This window comes from Pleuronectes platessa, chromosome 14 (genome assembly GCF_947347685.1).
Source record: "Pleuronectes platessa chromosome 14, fPlePla1.1, whole genome shotgun sequence".
NCBI lineage: Eukaryota > Metazoa > Chordata > Actinopteri > Pleuronectiformes > Pleuronectidae > Pleuronectes > Pleuronectes platessa.
The window spans coordinates 25,042,289-25,056,129 of record NC_070639.1 but is presented as its reverse complement, the minus strand read 5'-3'; the positions used below and the strand labels follow the sequence as shown (position 1 = coordinate 25,056,129).

At 48.4% G+C, this 13,841-nt stretch overlaps 2 protein-coding genes across 5 annotated transcripts in view; one reads left to right on the top strand and one right to left on the bottom strand.

Annotated features, from left to right (window-relative positions):
* Window positions 1-1,599: 1,599 nt before the first annotated feature.
* tgfbr2l (transforming growth factor beta receptor-like) lies at window positions 1,600-9,983 on the bottom strand. 2 transcript variants are annotated; one of them, XM_053439065.1, is made up of 8 exons: window positions 9,507-9,983; window positions 6,280-6,436; window positions 5,338-5,549; window positions 4,003-4,718; window positions 3,321-3,458; window positions 3,089-3,230; window positions 2,638-2,765; window positions 1,600-2,532 (listed from the first exon to the last, which is right to left on the bottom strand). In XM_053439065.1, exons 1-8 carry the CDS (start codon window positions 9,556-9,558, stop codon window positions 2,272-2,274), a joined length of 1,806 nt encoding a protein of 601 aa, XP_053295040.1. In that variant the 5' UTR covers window positions 9,559-9,983; the 3' UTR covers window positions 1,600-2,271. The 2 variants fall into 2 exon arrangements, with proteins under 2 accessions (XP_053295040.1, XP_053295039.1); XM_053439064.1 differs by having other exon boundaries at window positions 6,280-9,983.
* The window catches only part of si:dkey-69o16.5 (Alpha-aspartyl dipeptidase-like), a 5,949-nt gene continuing 1,679 nt past the window's right edge, over window positions 9,572-13,841 (top strand). The window contains exons 1-8 of one of the 3 annotated variants that reach the window (XM_053439068.1): window positions 9,572-10,562; window positions 10,937-11,065; window positions 11,510-11,598; window positions 11,689-11,763; window positions 11,900-11,979; window positions 12,206-12,379; window positions 13,360-13,419; window positions 13,632-13,714. In XM_053439068.1, the coding sequence (XP_053295043.1) occupies window positions 10,971-11,065; window positions 11,510-11,598; window positions 11,689-11,763; window positions 11,900-11,979; window positions 12,206-12,379; window positions 13,360-13,419; window positions 13,632-13,714 (656 nt within the window). In that variant the 5' untranslated portion in view covers window positions 9,572-10,562; window positions 10,937-10,970. Of the gene's footprint in view, window positions 10,565-10,714; window positions 11,066-11,509; window positions 11,599-11,688; window positions 11,764-11,899; window positions 11,980-12,205; window positions 12,380-13,359; window positions 13,420-13,631; window positions 13,715-13,841 lie in introns of all 3 variants that reach the window. The other 2 variants (XM_053439067.1, XM_053439066.1) reach the window with 2 other exon arrangements.

Genomic DNA, 13,841 nt, shown 5'->3' with positions numbered 1-13,841 from the left:
GGGGCGAGAGACGGCAGCAGCGGCCGGTAGAGGGCCGGGTCCAGGGGAAGTGTCCGGTAACAGCCCGGTAACAGCCCGGTAACAGTCCGGTAACAGCGGCTACGGTAACAGCAGATCCGGTCCCGGAGGATGTTCCTGAATCAGCTGAGAGCACCGGCACCGAAGATCGTCTCTCACTCAGACCTCTCACTCCCACCGCGTAGAGCGAGGAGGCGGACCGCTCCAAAGATCTTCTGTGAACAGGAGGACTCACTCAGAGAAGAAGAGCACCCTCTATAACAGATTGGTGAGGGACGTGCAGTTAGTAGGTTCTGCCACTGGGGGGCGTCCTCACTGAACTAAAAGTTCATTTAACAGTATGATTCACATACAGATGACATAACTTTTGTGTATGGATTTAATTTATTATGAATAAAAAATGAAATGGAATTAGTGTTTTAACTGATCTGTAAGACCGTGTAGTGAACATGATCCAAACCACATCCACACACTTCTTCTTCTTCTGTGTATTGGGGCTGGAACCAACGTCCAGGTGCATTACTGCCACAAACTGCTGTACCCCCCCCCCCCCTCTCTTTGTGGAGCCTGAGTTTTGTGTGTCTGTCTTCAGGCTGGTTTGTGAATGGACATGTGTGTCCTGTTCCCACGCTCTGACCCTCAGACACTGTAAACTGATTAAAGTGACGTGAGAGCGTCAGCATGTGATTGGCTGAGCCGGATCCCGTCTAAGTGAAGACTGAGCCTCTCTGATGTCTCAGCGACTCATGAAAGACGTCTCTCAGTTTGTCTGATTAACTCAAATCTTCCTTTTCCTGCTTCTGTCTTTGACCGCAGTCATAACCTGCACGTTCTGGTTTGGTAGCTGAGTTGAGGTCAGTGGGCTGCAGAGACGTCAGGAAGTCAACAGACACTGACGGTTTGGTCCATGTCCCGTCTGTTAACATGGAAGTTGCAGAAGTTTCACAGAACAGCAGCCTCATAGGCCCGGCTCAACAAGGTCAAAGGTGATAAGAGTCGACTCCTTCAGATCAGGAGGTCCAAACAGCATCAACACAACATTAGGATTTAGAACTTCAATGTTGAGGCAAAACTACTGCTGCTTAAAAAAGATCTACAACATCCAAAAGGAAATATCCAATGAGGAGGTGCAGAGGAGAACAGGCTGTAAGAACTTGTGCTGAGAGTTGAACACAACATCTCTGATGTGCGACTTCGACAGTTGGTCCTTCCATTGTAATTACTTGGACCTTTGTTGTGGAGAAAATGAGTCATGTCATATAGAACACCCCCGCACCCCACCCCCACCCCGAGCATATTACAAAGTACTGGTAACCACGAGAACTTGTGTTTCAAACCAGTTCAAAGACATTGTTGTTAAGCTTTGGTGGTTTTCAGTTTCTCTTTCATTTGTTTCCTCTCTGAAGCTGAAAGAAGAAGTTTGTGGAAGTCACAGCTTCGTCCAGAGGAACAACACGCTGTCTGGATCAGAATAATAAACTGAGAATAACGTACAGAAGAAGAGTTTCCTCATCACGTCAGCAGCAGCAGCAGCGTTGAATTATTCCTCTGAACGTTGTGAAGATGATCAAATGTTCACGATTACAAGAAATATAAAGTATTTATTCATGTTTTCTTCCGATGTTTTAATTCAAACAATCTGAACTGTTGGTTTGCTGTGAAAACACTTTGTTGGATTGTTTGGACTTTTGGACAAATCACAGGAAGTAGAGACAGAATTAAACAGTAGAAGAAGAAGAAGAAGAGAAAGCAGCTGCAGTCTTCACCTCCGACGATATCATGTTTGAACCGACACAAGTGGACTTGTCACTGAATCCTTTGGACTGAACATGTAACTTAACGTTGTAAATTTATATTTATTACAAACAAACATTAAGAATCTGTGTTTTCCATCCAACAGAGTTTTGTGTGTCTCAGTCGTCAGAGCTGCTCATTGTGGGAACTGTTGGTTTCTCTATTATATTTAAGCTGTTGACCTAATTATGTAAAGAGCCTTGAGATCAGAAGGACATTGCTTTTCCATTTTTATATCACAGAAACAAAGCATTGGACTGTGGAGCCGGTTGTTCACCCGACCCAGGAGTCCTCCACAGGGCGGGGGGGGGCACGTCTGTCATGATGAGGATCACAGTCACAGAATTATACCGTCACACACACGGAGACCAGCTCCGATAAAACGACACACTTTCATACAACAGAAGAGTGTGAGTGTCTCTGCCAGCAGATTCAACACGAGGCCGGTTCCATCAGCACTCACAGCACAGACGCCTCTGTGGCGTCGCTCTGTGGCTGAGGGACCTGCAGGGAGGACGTGGACGAGGACTGGATCTGATCGTCTTCTGGCGTCTCTGAGTTCTTTTGTCTTTCTCCGTCCTTGTCTCTGTCTGCTTCTGGTGTCAGTTCCTCGTCCTCCTGCAGGGCGTTGAAGCGCTCCACCACACAGTCGGCCGTCAGTCGGGCCTCCGGGTCGTGATCCCAGCACTCGGTGATGGTGGAGCAGAAGACGTTCATCCCCTAGAGGACGCAGGACCAGAGTGAGACGGCAACATGTCAACCAAGTTGTCTGCAAACGTGTGTGTGTCTGCGTTTAAAGCAGCTGTTTGTGTGTCTGTCTCTGACCTGGTGCTGCGTCCAGGCCGCCGGGATGTCGGGTCGTCCTCGGTCCCTCAGCACCAGGTCCCTCATGCTGTCCACACACGGCTGCTCACAAACCCTGGAGCCAAACGCCGGCTCGTAGCTCTCCACCTCTGCACCAGCGCAACACACACACACACACACACACACACACACACACACACACACACACACACACACACACACACACACAGTGAAGCACGATGACTACAGCTCAATAAATTCAGACGTTTCCAGATAAGGTGATCTGTTGATGTTAATGTTAAAACATATTGAATGAAGCCGTCTTTATAAAAACTGAGGAAAGATGAACAACAAGTCTCTTCTTCTTCCCTCAGGATTCGGTCGGTTGCTCCTCATTAATTTGGTTTGATATCCTGGGACATAGAAGCTGGACATCCCGACCACGCTCCTGCTCTAACAGAGAAGCTCTTACCTCCGATGGCGTGGCAGCGGGAGGCCATCTCCCAGAGGACCAGCGCCATGGAGTAAACATCCATCTGTTTGAAGGCCTCCAGGTCCTCCAGGTTCACCCTGGACTCCAGCACCTCAGGAGCCATGTAACGAGCTGTCCCCACCTGGAAGGGACGGAACAGGGACGTCCAATCAAAGACAACCAGGACATCAAACACAAGTTCTGCCTCCTGAGCAACAACCAGACATCTTACCTGTCCACTGTTGGCGTAGTCGTCTACAGTGAGAGCGAGGTCCAATCGTAAGGCCAGACCGAAGTCACACAGGGCGCACTCCGTCCTGCTCTTCATCACGATGTTGCTGCTCTTCAGGTCCCGGTGGGCGACCGGCACCTGAAGAGCAGCACAGGGACGAGTTCAGGTCCAACTGAGGGCGGGACAGTTCTCCTCTCTCCCCCCCTTCCTCCTCCTCTCTCCTCCTCTCTCCTCCTCTCTCCTCCTCTCCCCTCTCCTCCTTCTCTCCTCCCCTCTCCTCCTCCTTCTCTCCTCTCCTCTCCTCTCCCCTCCTCCCCTCCTCCACTCCCCTCCTCTCCTCCTCCACTCCCCTCCTCCTCTCCTCCTCTCCTCTCCTCTCTCCTCCTCCTCTCTCCTCCCCTCCTCTCCTCTCCCCTCCTCTCCTCTCCTCCTCCTCTCTCCTCCCCTCCCCTCCTCCCCTCCTCCACTCCCCTCCTCCTCTCCTCCTCTCCTCTCCTCTCTCCTCCTCCTCTCTCCTCCCCTCCTCTCCTCTCCCCTCCTCCCCTCCTCCCCTCCTCGGCTCTCCCCTACTCCCCTCCTCCACTCCCCTCCTCTCCTCTCCCCTCCTCCCTCTCTCCTCCTCCTCTCTCCTCCCCTCCTCTCCTCTCCCCTCCTCCCCTCCTCCTCCTCCTTCTCCTCTTACCTTTGGAATCCCGCTGGGTGTGGTGTCACTGTGGAGATGAGCTAACCCTGTAGCAACGCTCACGGCCATGGCTACAAGCTCCTCCCAGCTCAGGATGTTATCTGTGATGAAGTCCTGGAGGTTCCCGAGGCTGTGATAGGCCAAAACCAGCCAGTACTTCCTGAGCGTGGGACCGGGCGGACCCCTCTCTTCAGCTGCCAGGAATCGAACCACGTTGCCATGCTCCAGTTTGGGGTCTGTGAAGATGAAGCACTCGTTTCTCCATGAGGCGTACTCTATGGCTGGGAACACCTTCACTGCCACGGTCTCATAGCTGTTGACCCCCCCCCTCACCCCCTGCAGCAGGCGGGCCCTCCACACCTCTGCGAAGCGGCCCTTCCCCACCAGGACCTCCAGTTGGATCGGCAGCGGCTCCGACAGCCGGCCGTGCCGATCTGCGAGGGCGCTGATGATGTCACTGTCAAACGATGCCACTTTGGCGTTGGAGTGATCCCCTTCACACCCGGGACCCGTCAGGCCTCCTGCACCATCGGCCCGAAAGAACTCCGGGGTGCGCTTGGTGCTCCAGTCGGGGCGTGCAGGAGGGCCGGGTTTGTCCGGGCGGTGTGTGCGGTAGAAGTAGAAGGCAGCAGTCGCCACGATGGCCACCAGGACCGGAGGAACCAGACTCACCACCACCACCGGGATCACGTCTTTACTCTGCAGCTTAAAGAAACCTGCAGCACCAGAGACACGTTACACATCCATCATCCATCATCCACCATCCATCATCCATCATCCATCATCCATCATCAGTCATCCATCATCCATCATCCATCATCAGTCATCCATCATCCACCATCCAACATCAGTCATCCATCATCCATCATCCACCATCAGTCATCCACCATCCACCATCCATCATCCATCATCCACCATCCATCATCAGTCATCCACCATCCATCATCCATCATCAGTCATCCATCATCCATCATCCATCATCAGTCATCCATCATCCATCATCAGTCATCCATCATCCACCATCCATCATCAGTCATCCATCATCCATCATCCATCATCAGTCATCCATCATCCATCATCCATCATCAGTCATCCACCATCCACCATCCATCATCAGTCATCCATCATCCATCATCCATCATCAGTCATCCATCATCCATCATCAGTCATCCATCATCCACCATCCATCATCAGTCATCCATCATCAGTCATCCACCATCCACCATCCACCATCCATCATCAGTCATCCATCATCCATCATCCATCATCAGTCATCCACCATCCATCATCCATCATCCATCATCCATTAACCACCATCCACCCCCCCCCCCTCACCATTGGCTCCCTTGTTGAAGATCAGTTTGTCGTTACACTCGTGTTCCCCCTGGCAGCCACAGACCATCATGGCTCCATCCTCAGTCGGCTGTGGGACCATGTGACATTCTCTGGAGGTGAAGTTCAGCAGCAGGGCGGGGTCCACGCCCTCTAGTGGCAGACTAGGCTGGTGACACATGGTGCTCACGGTCATTGTGTCGTTGCTCTTCCTCCTGAACAGATGAAAATCAAACTTGAATGTGGAGACGTTTTATTTCTTTAATGCAGCCGAGGAGAAAACATGACAGCTGATCTGAGAACGATCTCAACAGCGTAATGAACCAGATTCTCTACTCAGCTGCGTCTGATTACAAGTTAGCAGCTGACTCTAGATCTGCCTCTCGCTGAGCTCCCACTGTTCTTCTCTGGTGTTGAATGGATCCTTCACGTACACTTCATCGCCCCCTACTGGCCTGAGAGCTCGTAGCAGTCTGTGGGTTCTCATGAAACTCAATCACTTTGTTAGCGCTCGTGTTTACAGCCAACGAACTCTGACCTGAATGAACCAATGTCCTTCCGTCACTTCTCTCTTATCACTGGTTTCCAGCAGAGCACGGGGGGGGGGGGGCTGATGTGCACAGGAAATGAGAGGGTGCGGTGAGTGTGTGGTGGAGGGGCGTGTCCTGACCTAACCCTGTTATCCAAACAAAAGACTCAAGTTTCCACTCCTGAAGAAAGTTGTGGGTCAGTTACTTTGTTCTTAATTCAGTTCTTTATTTCGGAATTATTAAAGGGTGTACTTATTGATTCGGGGAAAATGTTAAATATTAAAAAGAATTTATTATGATCTCTGTTAAATTTGTGTTCCTACAAACCAACTTCTCAGTCGTAGAATAAAATTAGAATCCAATAAAATGAAATGGCTCCTGCTCTGACTCCATGAAAAGGTTCGAGTCCTCTCACCATATAGCGATGCAGATTTCATCGATGGCGGTGCAGAAGGACGAGAGGCTGCAGTTACTGGTGCAGACGCTGTCCTTGCACAGCGGACTGGACGCCTCGCACCACTTACACAGGTTGAAGCTCAGGTGGCTGAAGGACTGGACGCCAGCGGGGACACCTGAGGTATGAACGGAGACAATCAGGCAGAAGGACAAGATGAGGAGAGACAACATGAGACAAGATCAAAACAGCAGCAGGAGGTTCAAGTGACAACACATGGAAACAGACATGTACTTGTTGTGTTGTACTGTGGAGTCGTGTGTACAGAGCAGCTGTGAATCGGATGTCACTTTGTGTAACTATAATACTCAAGGTACTCAGATTGACTCTATAGCGCCTCCTGGAGCCATCGCTCAGAACTTTCCTTCAGTAAAGTTACAAGTCGATTCAGACAATCCTGATGAAAGTAGAGATCATTTAGATCAGGGAGGTTTAAACCTCAGTGTTTATCAATCAGCTGAAACTAAGAGTCTGAGTTAAAGAGTCTTCATGTCGCCGTCAGGAGGCCGACGTGTTTCTCCAGAAGACACAAAGTCCTGCACATGAACATCTCATGGAAACGGCCACAGAGATTCGGGTTCAACTCTTCATTCAAATATTAGCAGAGAACTAATGAGTGAGACTCTCGGGCTGGAACTCCTCTGCTCAGCGACAGGAAATGGGCGTGTCCCTCTGAAGCACGCCTCTGAAAACACACAACTCAACACTCCTCTTTGTTTTTCTGTTGTCGTGCATTTTAATATTTGTGTTTATCTACTATATGCTGTGTGTCTATGGTGTGTGCTTTTGTCTGTAGAGTACATCACACACACACACACACACGCACACACACACACACACACACACACACACACACACACACACACACACACACACACAGACACACAGAGCAGAAGTTGATCCAGATGTTTCTTCTAAACAGAGCTGGAGACAAAGGAGGATGACAAAATTAAAGAGCTGGAGGAGTGTGTGTTTGTGTGTGTGTGTGTGTGTGTACCATCATTGTGAGGACATTTTGTCTGGTCCTCACTACTTGGCCTATTTGAGGGTTGAGTCTTGTTTTTCGGGTTAGAATCCGGTTTCGGTTCGAGTCGGGGGAATGTATTGTGTCAACGAGTGTCCTCACTAAGATAGAAGTACAAACATGTGTGTGTGTGTGTGTGTCTCCAGGAATAAATTGAAGCCAGAAGTGAGCTGCTCTCTGAGCCAAGTTAGTATCCAACACTCCGCCCTCAAAGGCTCATGGGAAATCTCAGCACGACGAGCTGCTGGGAGGAGGAGGCCCTCCCTATTGCAACCACACTCACACACACACACAAACACACACATACACAAACACACACCAGATGATTTAAGATCAGCACATATTTGCATCAAGTATGAAGTGTGAGTTTTCTTTTGCTGTGTGTAAACCGGGTGTAAACGTTGCGTCTCCACTGTCAGAGCATTAACATGGTTAGCTTAGCATAAAGACTGGAAACAAGTGGAAACTGCTAGCCTAGTTTTGGTGAGGTGAAAATTGAACCTGTTTGATTGGTAACGTAAAAACACGACGACCACATCGCCAGTGTTGACAGAAAAATGATAAAGACAATAATACTCAGAAACTGATTACAGATCTCCCGACATGTTCCTCACACGTTCCTCACATGTTTCTGTCATAGTCCTCACATGTTCCTCACATGTTCCTCACATGTTCTGCAGGTTCTCTATGTGAGAACAAATGTCAGAGTCAGTGTCTCTGGACATGTTCTGGATCTTCTCCTGCAGCCTCCTGGTAACATGTGTGTAACATGTCAGAGTCCATGTGAGGAACCAGCAGGACAATGTGTGGAAGCTTCCCAGAGAGCGAGTGGACGTGTTGATGAGGTTTCTAACACGTGACGTGAAACTGAAGAACACAAACATCTCAGGATGAAGAAGAGGAGCCGTGTTGTTGTAAACAGCAACACTGATCTTTCCAGAGCAGAGTTTATACGTCATGTCCCGCCTCCTGCTGCTCTACAGGCTCCGCCCCTCTACCCAGGCTCCGCCTATGTTCCCACATGTTCCTGACAACCTGCTGCTGCTTCACACACACTAACTACACAACATGTCCAGAACCATCTGCTGCTGCTGAGATTTAAAAATCACTTATTGACATAAATGACAAACAGTCCTGAGTAGAAAGTGTCGTATAAAGAACTGATGCCTTTTATATATGGAACCACATCCTCAGCTGTGTTGATGAATAGAGTTTGGTCTGTGTGTGTGTGTGTGTGTGTGTGTGTGTGTGTGTGTGTGTGTGTGTGTGTGTGTGTCTGTGTGTGTGTGTGTGTGTGAGGCCACGTCACATCACTGTCGTCGCTTGCACAAATGAAAGTCTCACACATAAACACAACACACTCTTTCAGTGCCAGTCTCTGTCCTCTCCAACATCTCGAGACAACGCCAAGACGCCTGTGTGTGTGTGTCTGTGTGTGTGTGTGTGTGTTTGTGTGTGTGTGTAGCTATTTACAAAGACGACTCAGACGCACTCGCTCTTTGTTGGATGTGAGATAATCTTCTTTTCTCTCTCTGTCAGTTCATGAACAACAGGAGGTCAAAGCAGCTGATTAATATTCATCCACAGAAACTTCATCAGAACCTTAAAATACTACGTTGGTCTCCATGAAGTTCATCGAGTCCGAGCTGGACACAGACAAAGATCTGAGTCCACTGGGCTCCATCATTCTGAAGAGTTCACACATTCTGTTGACCTGAGTTCTTCATCCTGGATCCGCTTATGATCATAATCATAACAATCATAATAATCGTAATAATCATAATACTACTGTAAACATGAACAATTGAACCTACTCTACTGAACCGACACACACTGATCATTGATGCTTAAATAGTTAAATATTTAATTTGGCGAGCAGCATTTAAATGTTCTGGTTCTGTTTCTACTCAGAAATAAACAAACAAAACAAACAAACAAATAGTAATTATTGTATCACAGTATTGTTACTTGTATCATAGCAGTATTACTTGTATCGCAGTAGTATTACTTGTATTGCAGTACAGTTACTGCCTGTTGTAGTGACATGAAGGATCTAAATAGCGGATCTCTCCCCCGCTCCATCCCTCCTCCCCTCGGCCCCGGCCCCTCCGAACAGCTCCGGGGAGCAGAGACAGAAAAAGCCCGGAGATCGGGTCGCACTCACTGGCGGTCATGAGGACGAGGATCCCGGTCCAGAACGTCCGGCACCGAGCCATCGTCAGCGGGCAGAGCGAGCCGGAGAAGGACGCTGGGTCTCGGTCAGTCCGCGAGTCGGTGAGTCGGTCGGTCCCGAGCTCAGAGGGTCCAGATGTTTTTCATCCAGATGTGGTTTAGCACCGCCCACCGCCACTTTAACAGGCGTTAGATTTCAAAACAGGAGGAGAACTCTCATTTCATTAAAGGCTCGATTCTCAAGGAACATTTCAAACTTGAGATTCTGAGAAACTTCTTCTTTCTTTTCTTTAAACGTTCACAGAAGAATGAAAACAAACTTTAAATAAATGGGACCAAAAAGTCTCACGAACCAAAAATCACCAATCAGAGCCGTTTCTGTCACTGTGACCTTTGACCTTGGCTGAGTTAATCCAAGAATCCTCTTAGAGCTGAGGTGTTAACATCTGGAACGGCTGCTCAGGGTTCATCCTCTCGTAGCTCCGCCCCCCTCTCCTCCCTCTAACAGGCTTATTCCAGCTCATTAGGCTGGTTATCATGAAACCACACACACACACACACACACACACACACACACACACACACACATTGTTACACTTCATCTCAAAATGTGAGTTTAACACAGGATTTATGACGTCACTACCAGTCATTAATATTGTTATATTTAATAGTGATGTTTATAATACTAATACTATTGTTATTACTTTAAACGGATGATTAATTATCATTATTACATGATGATATTTAATATTAGTGATGTATTACAATATTTCAAGAATAAAGTCGGAATACTGTATTATAAAGGAAAAAAATAAAAATATAAAGAAGCTTTTATTCTGAAAGGGTTATAGCGAACATAGGAGGAAGCGGAAGTATATGATAAAGACGAGTCCAAACAACAAGTTAAAAGCGAGAGAGATCGAGGCGGAGTGATACCTCCTGTCAGCGGGAGCCAGCTCAACTCTGAGTCCCAGTTGTCTCCTAGTTGTCTCTGGTTGTGTCCTGTGTGTCTCCTGTGTGTCTCCTGTGTGTCTCCTGTGTGTCTCCTGTGTGTCTCCTAGTTGTCTCTGGTTGTCTCTGGTTGTCTCCTGTGTGTCTCCTGTGTGTCTCCTGTGTGTCTCCTAGTTGTCTCTGGTTGTCTCTGGTTGTCTCCTGTGTGTCTCCTGTGTGTCTCCTGTGTGTCTCCTGTGTGTCTCCTAGTTGTCTCTGGTTGTCTCCTGTGTGTCTCCTAGTTGTCTCTGGTTGTCTCCTGTGTGTCTCCTAGTTGTCTCTGGTTGTCTCTGGTTGTGTCCTGTGTGTCTCCTGTGTGTCTCCTGTGTGTCTCCTAGTTGTCTCTGGTTGTCTCCTGTGTGTCTCCTAGTTGTCTCTGGTTGTCTCTGGTTGTGTCCTGTGTGTCTCCTGTGTGTCTCCTGTGTGTCTCCTAGTTGTCTCTGGTTGTCCCTGGTTGTGTCCTGAGATGAAGAGGAGACTCCTGCTCGTGTCCAACTCCACCCTCCACGGTGGTGGGTACCTGGGACACTGTCAGGACAACATCTCTGACTTCTTCGGAAAGTAAGTGTTTGTATTTACATGTACTGAAGTAACTTAAGTAACTTAAGTATATGAGAGTAAATATATTTAAAGAGACACTGAATACGTCAATGTGTTTTTAGCGTTTAACTAAATTCTATAAAAAAAACATTCCTTTTGGTTTTAAAATCACTTTTATTTTGAATTCACTTTTTATTTACGTGTGCGTGGATTATGACTCATGACGCCACCTAGTGTCCCCGGCTGCTTCTGTCCCAGTGGTTGTCTCTGCTGCAGCTGCTCCTGGAGACATGTTAGAGGACGTTTCACTCACTGTCCTGCACAGACTTCAGCTCCTCGTTACCTTCAGAGGACAGGAAGTCTGTGGACGAGGGACAGTGAGTCCCACATCCGCTGAAGCTCTCACACGTAGAAGCTGTCCTGTTGAATCAGGGAATCACTCTGAGTGTCTCCTGTGAATTTCAGAGACGTGAAGTCGGTTCTGTTTGTTCCTTACGCTCTGCACGACAGAGACGCCTACACCAGAACGGCCCGGGACAAGTTCCAGACTCTGGGTGAGTCCTGTTCGTCACCCATTCATCTTTCATCTTGAATATCAGAGTTGCTGAGCAGAGACAAATGTCCTCGTGTTCCGTCCTCTGCAGGTTACGAGCTGGAAAGTATCCACGAGGCCTCGGACCCGGTGGAGGCTGTCAGGAAGGCTGAGGGCTTCTTCATCGGTGAGGAGACACTGTCCACTGCCTCCTTTCCTCCTGTTTGCTCTCCTCTGTCCTCCCACTGTGTCCCCACTGTCTCCTTCTCTACCGTCTCCCCTCCTCACTCCTTGACTCTGGGTCATGTGACGTGTCTCTACAGGAGGAGGGAACACCTTCCGGCTGCTGAAGAGTCTCTATGACAACCAGGTGGTGTCGGAGATCCGGAGACGAGTGATGGAGGTGAGTCCTCGTCTCCTGGATGCTGGGAACTTGTGAACCAGTTTAGAAAGAAACTGGTTGAACTGGAGTTTCACTCTTTGTTTGGAGCACAGAGATGAAATCCTACATTTCATTTCCTGAACTAGAACCAGGACGTTGTTGTTGAACACATGCAGCGTCTGCAGGGAGGAAACAGAAGTGTCCTTCTTCCCTCCTCATTGTAACCCCCCCCCCCCCCCCCCTCCAGGACGGCGTCCCCTACATGGGCTCCAGCGCCGGGACCAACGTGGCCACCGTCAGCATCAGCACCACCAACGACATGCCCGTCGTCTTCCCTCCGTCCTTCTCCGCCATCGGCCTCGTGCCTTTCAACATCAACCCCCACTACCTGGAGCCCGACCCCGGCAGCCGCCACATGGGGGTGAGTCCGAACCCGGCACGGAGCCGGTGGTGGGCCGAGCCGCTCGGCCACTGTCACCAGATGCATGTGTTACTAAAACACAGAGAATCTATTCAACTTCAGATAAGAAACTGATCTGTAGGAAGCTGCAGGAAACAGGTTTCTAAAGACGTCTCACTCACTGGTTACAGAATTCATCATCAACATTGTTTATAAACTTGAATTACAAATCATTTATTGTGTAAATTGTAAGTAGCTCATATAAAATCTTGTCAGAACACATTTGTGTTGTGTCTCATATTGATTCTGTAGTTTCCACAGAAGCAGCTGAACTACGAGTGGGACAGATAAGAACAGGATCATTGTTTCAGAGGATGAACCTTCGACTCTGGTCACAGTCACATCGGCTCTAGAACTTGAACTCAGTTCATTCTCTCATCTTTAGTTATCGTGGTTTTATTTGAGACTGGAATCAGTTCAAAGTCTCTCTGGCTGTGAACAGCTGATAAGGACGATGCACTGATGGACTTTGTCTTCAGTCTGATCTGGATGTGATAAGTTTCTGCCTCGTCTGCTTCAGAGCTTCAGACTCTTCAGTCTGAACCTGAACATCAGGTGTGAACGGCTCCTCAGAGCAGCAGAGGAGTTTTTGGACCAATAACAGGAAGTAGAGACAGAATTAAACAGTAGAAGAAGAACAGGTCAAGTTAGACGTACGCATGTCCGACAAAATCCTTCAGTTCTATAAACACTAACCAGATCAGAATGAAACCTCCTCCCTTCTTATTCAACCCTGAATCGAACTTTGATAAAAAGTTGTTGCACTGTGAATAAAGATGGACGACTCTGACAGCTCCCAAAAGTGAAGCCAAAATGTCTTGAGTGCCCCCTGGTGGCTGGCTGCAGTACATGTCACCCAATAAGACCAAAGTAAAAGTTACAAGCTAAAATACATTTGAATATAAAGATGGTATCTGTTAATTTGTCTTTGTCTTGAACAGGAAACCAGAGAGCAGAGGATCACTCAGTACCACGAAGAACCCGACACACCTCAAGTCCTGGTGAGTGGTTTGAGTCCAGATGAACCAGACTCCAGGTTCTTCTACATGTTCCTCAGGTTGGATCATGAAGGAAACCTGGAGTTGTGCTAAACAGAGAAACTTGTTATAAGACCTGAAGGTGAAATCTGTCCTTTGTGTGAAAGTGAGACCTCGTTGTTCCCTCAGCGTCACATGACTTCATTGTTTTGAGTCTGTTGAACTTTGTGTTTTAGGGTCTGAGAGAAGGGTCCATGCTGCTGGTGGAGGGAAACCGAGCCACACTGCTGGGAACCACAAAGGCCAAACTCTTCAGCAGGTAAATCTCACATGTCAGTTCTGTCTGTAGGAAGCAGGAGATTCAAACTAAAAGAATCCAAACGTAGAGGAGTGATAGGTCAGCTCCACTGAGGGAGCAGGAAGCAGAGGAACCGAACCCTCACGTC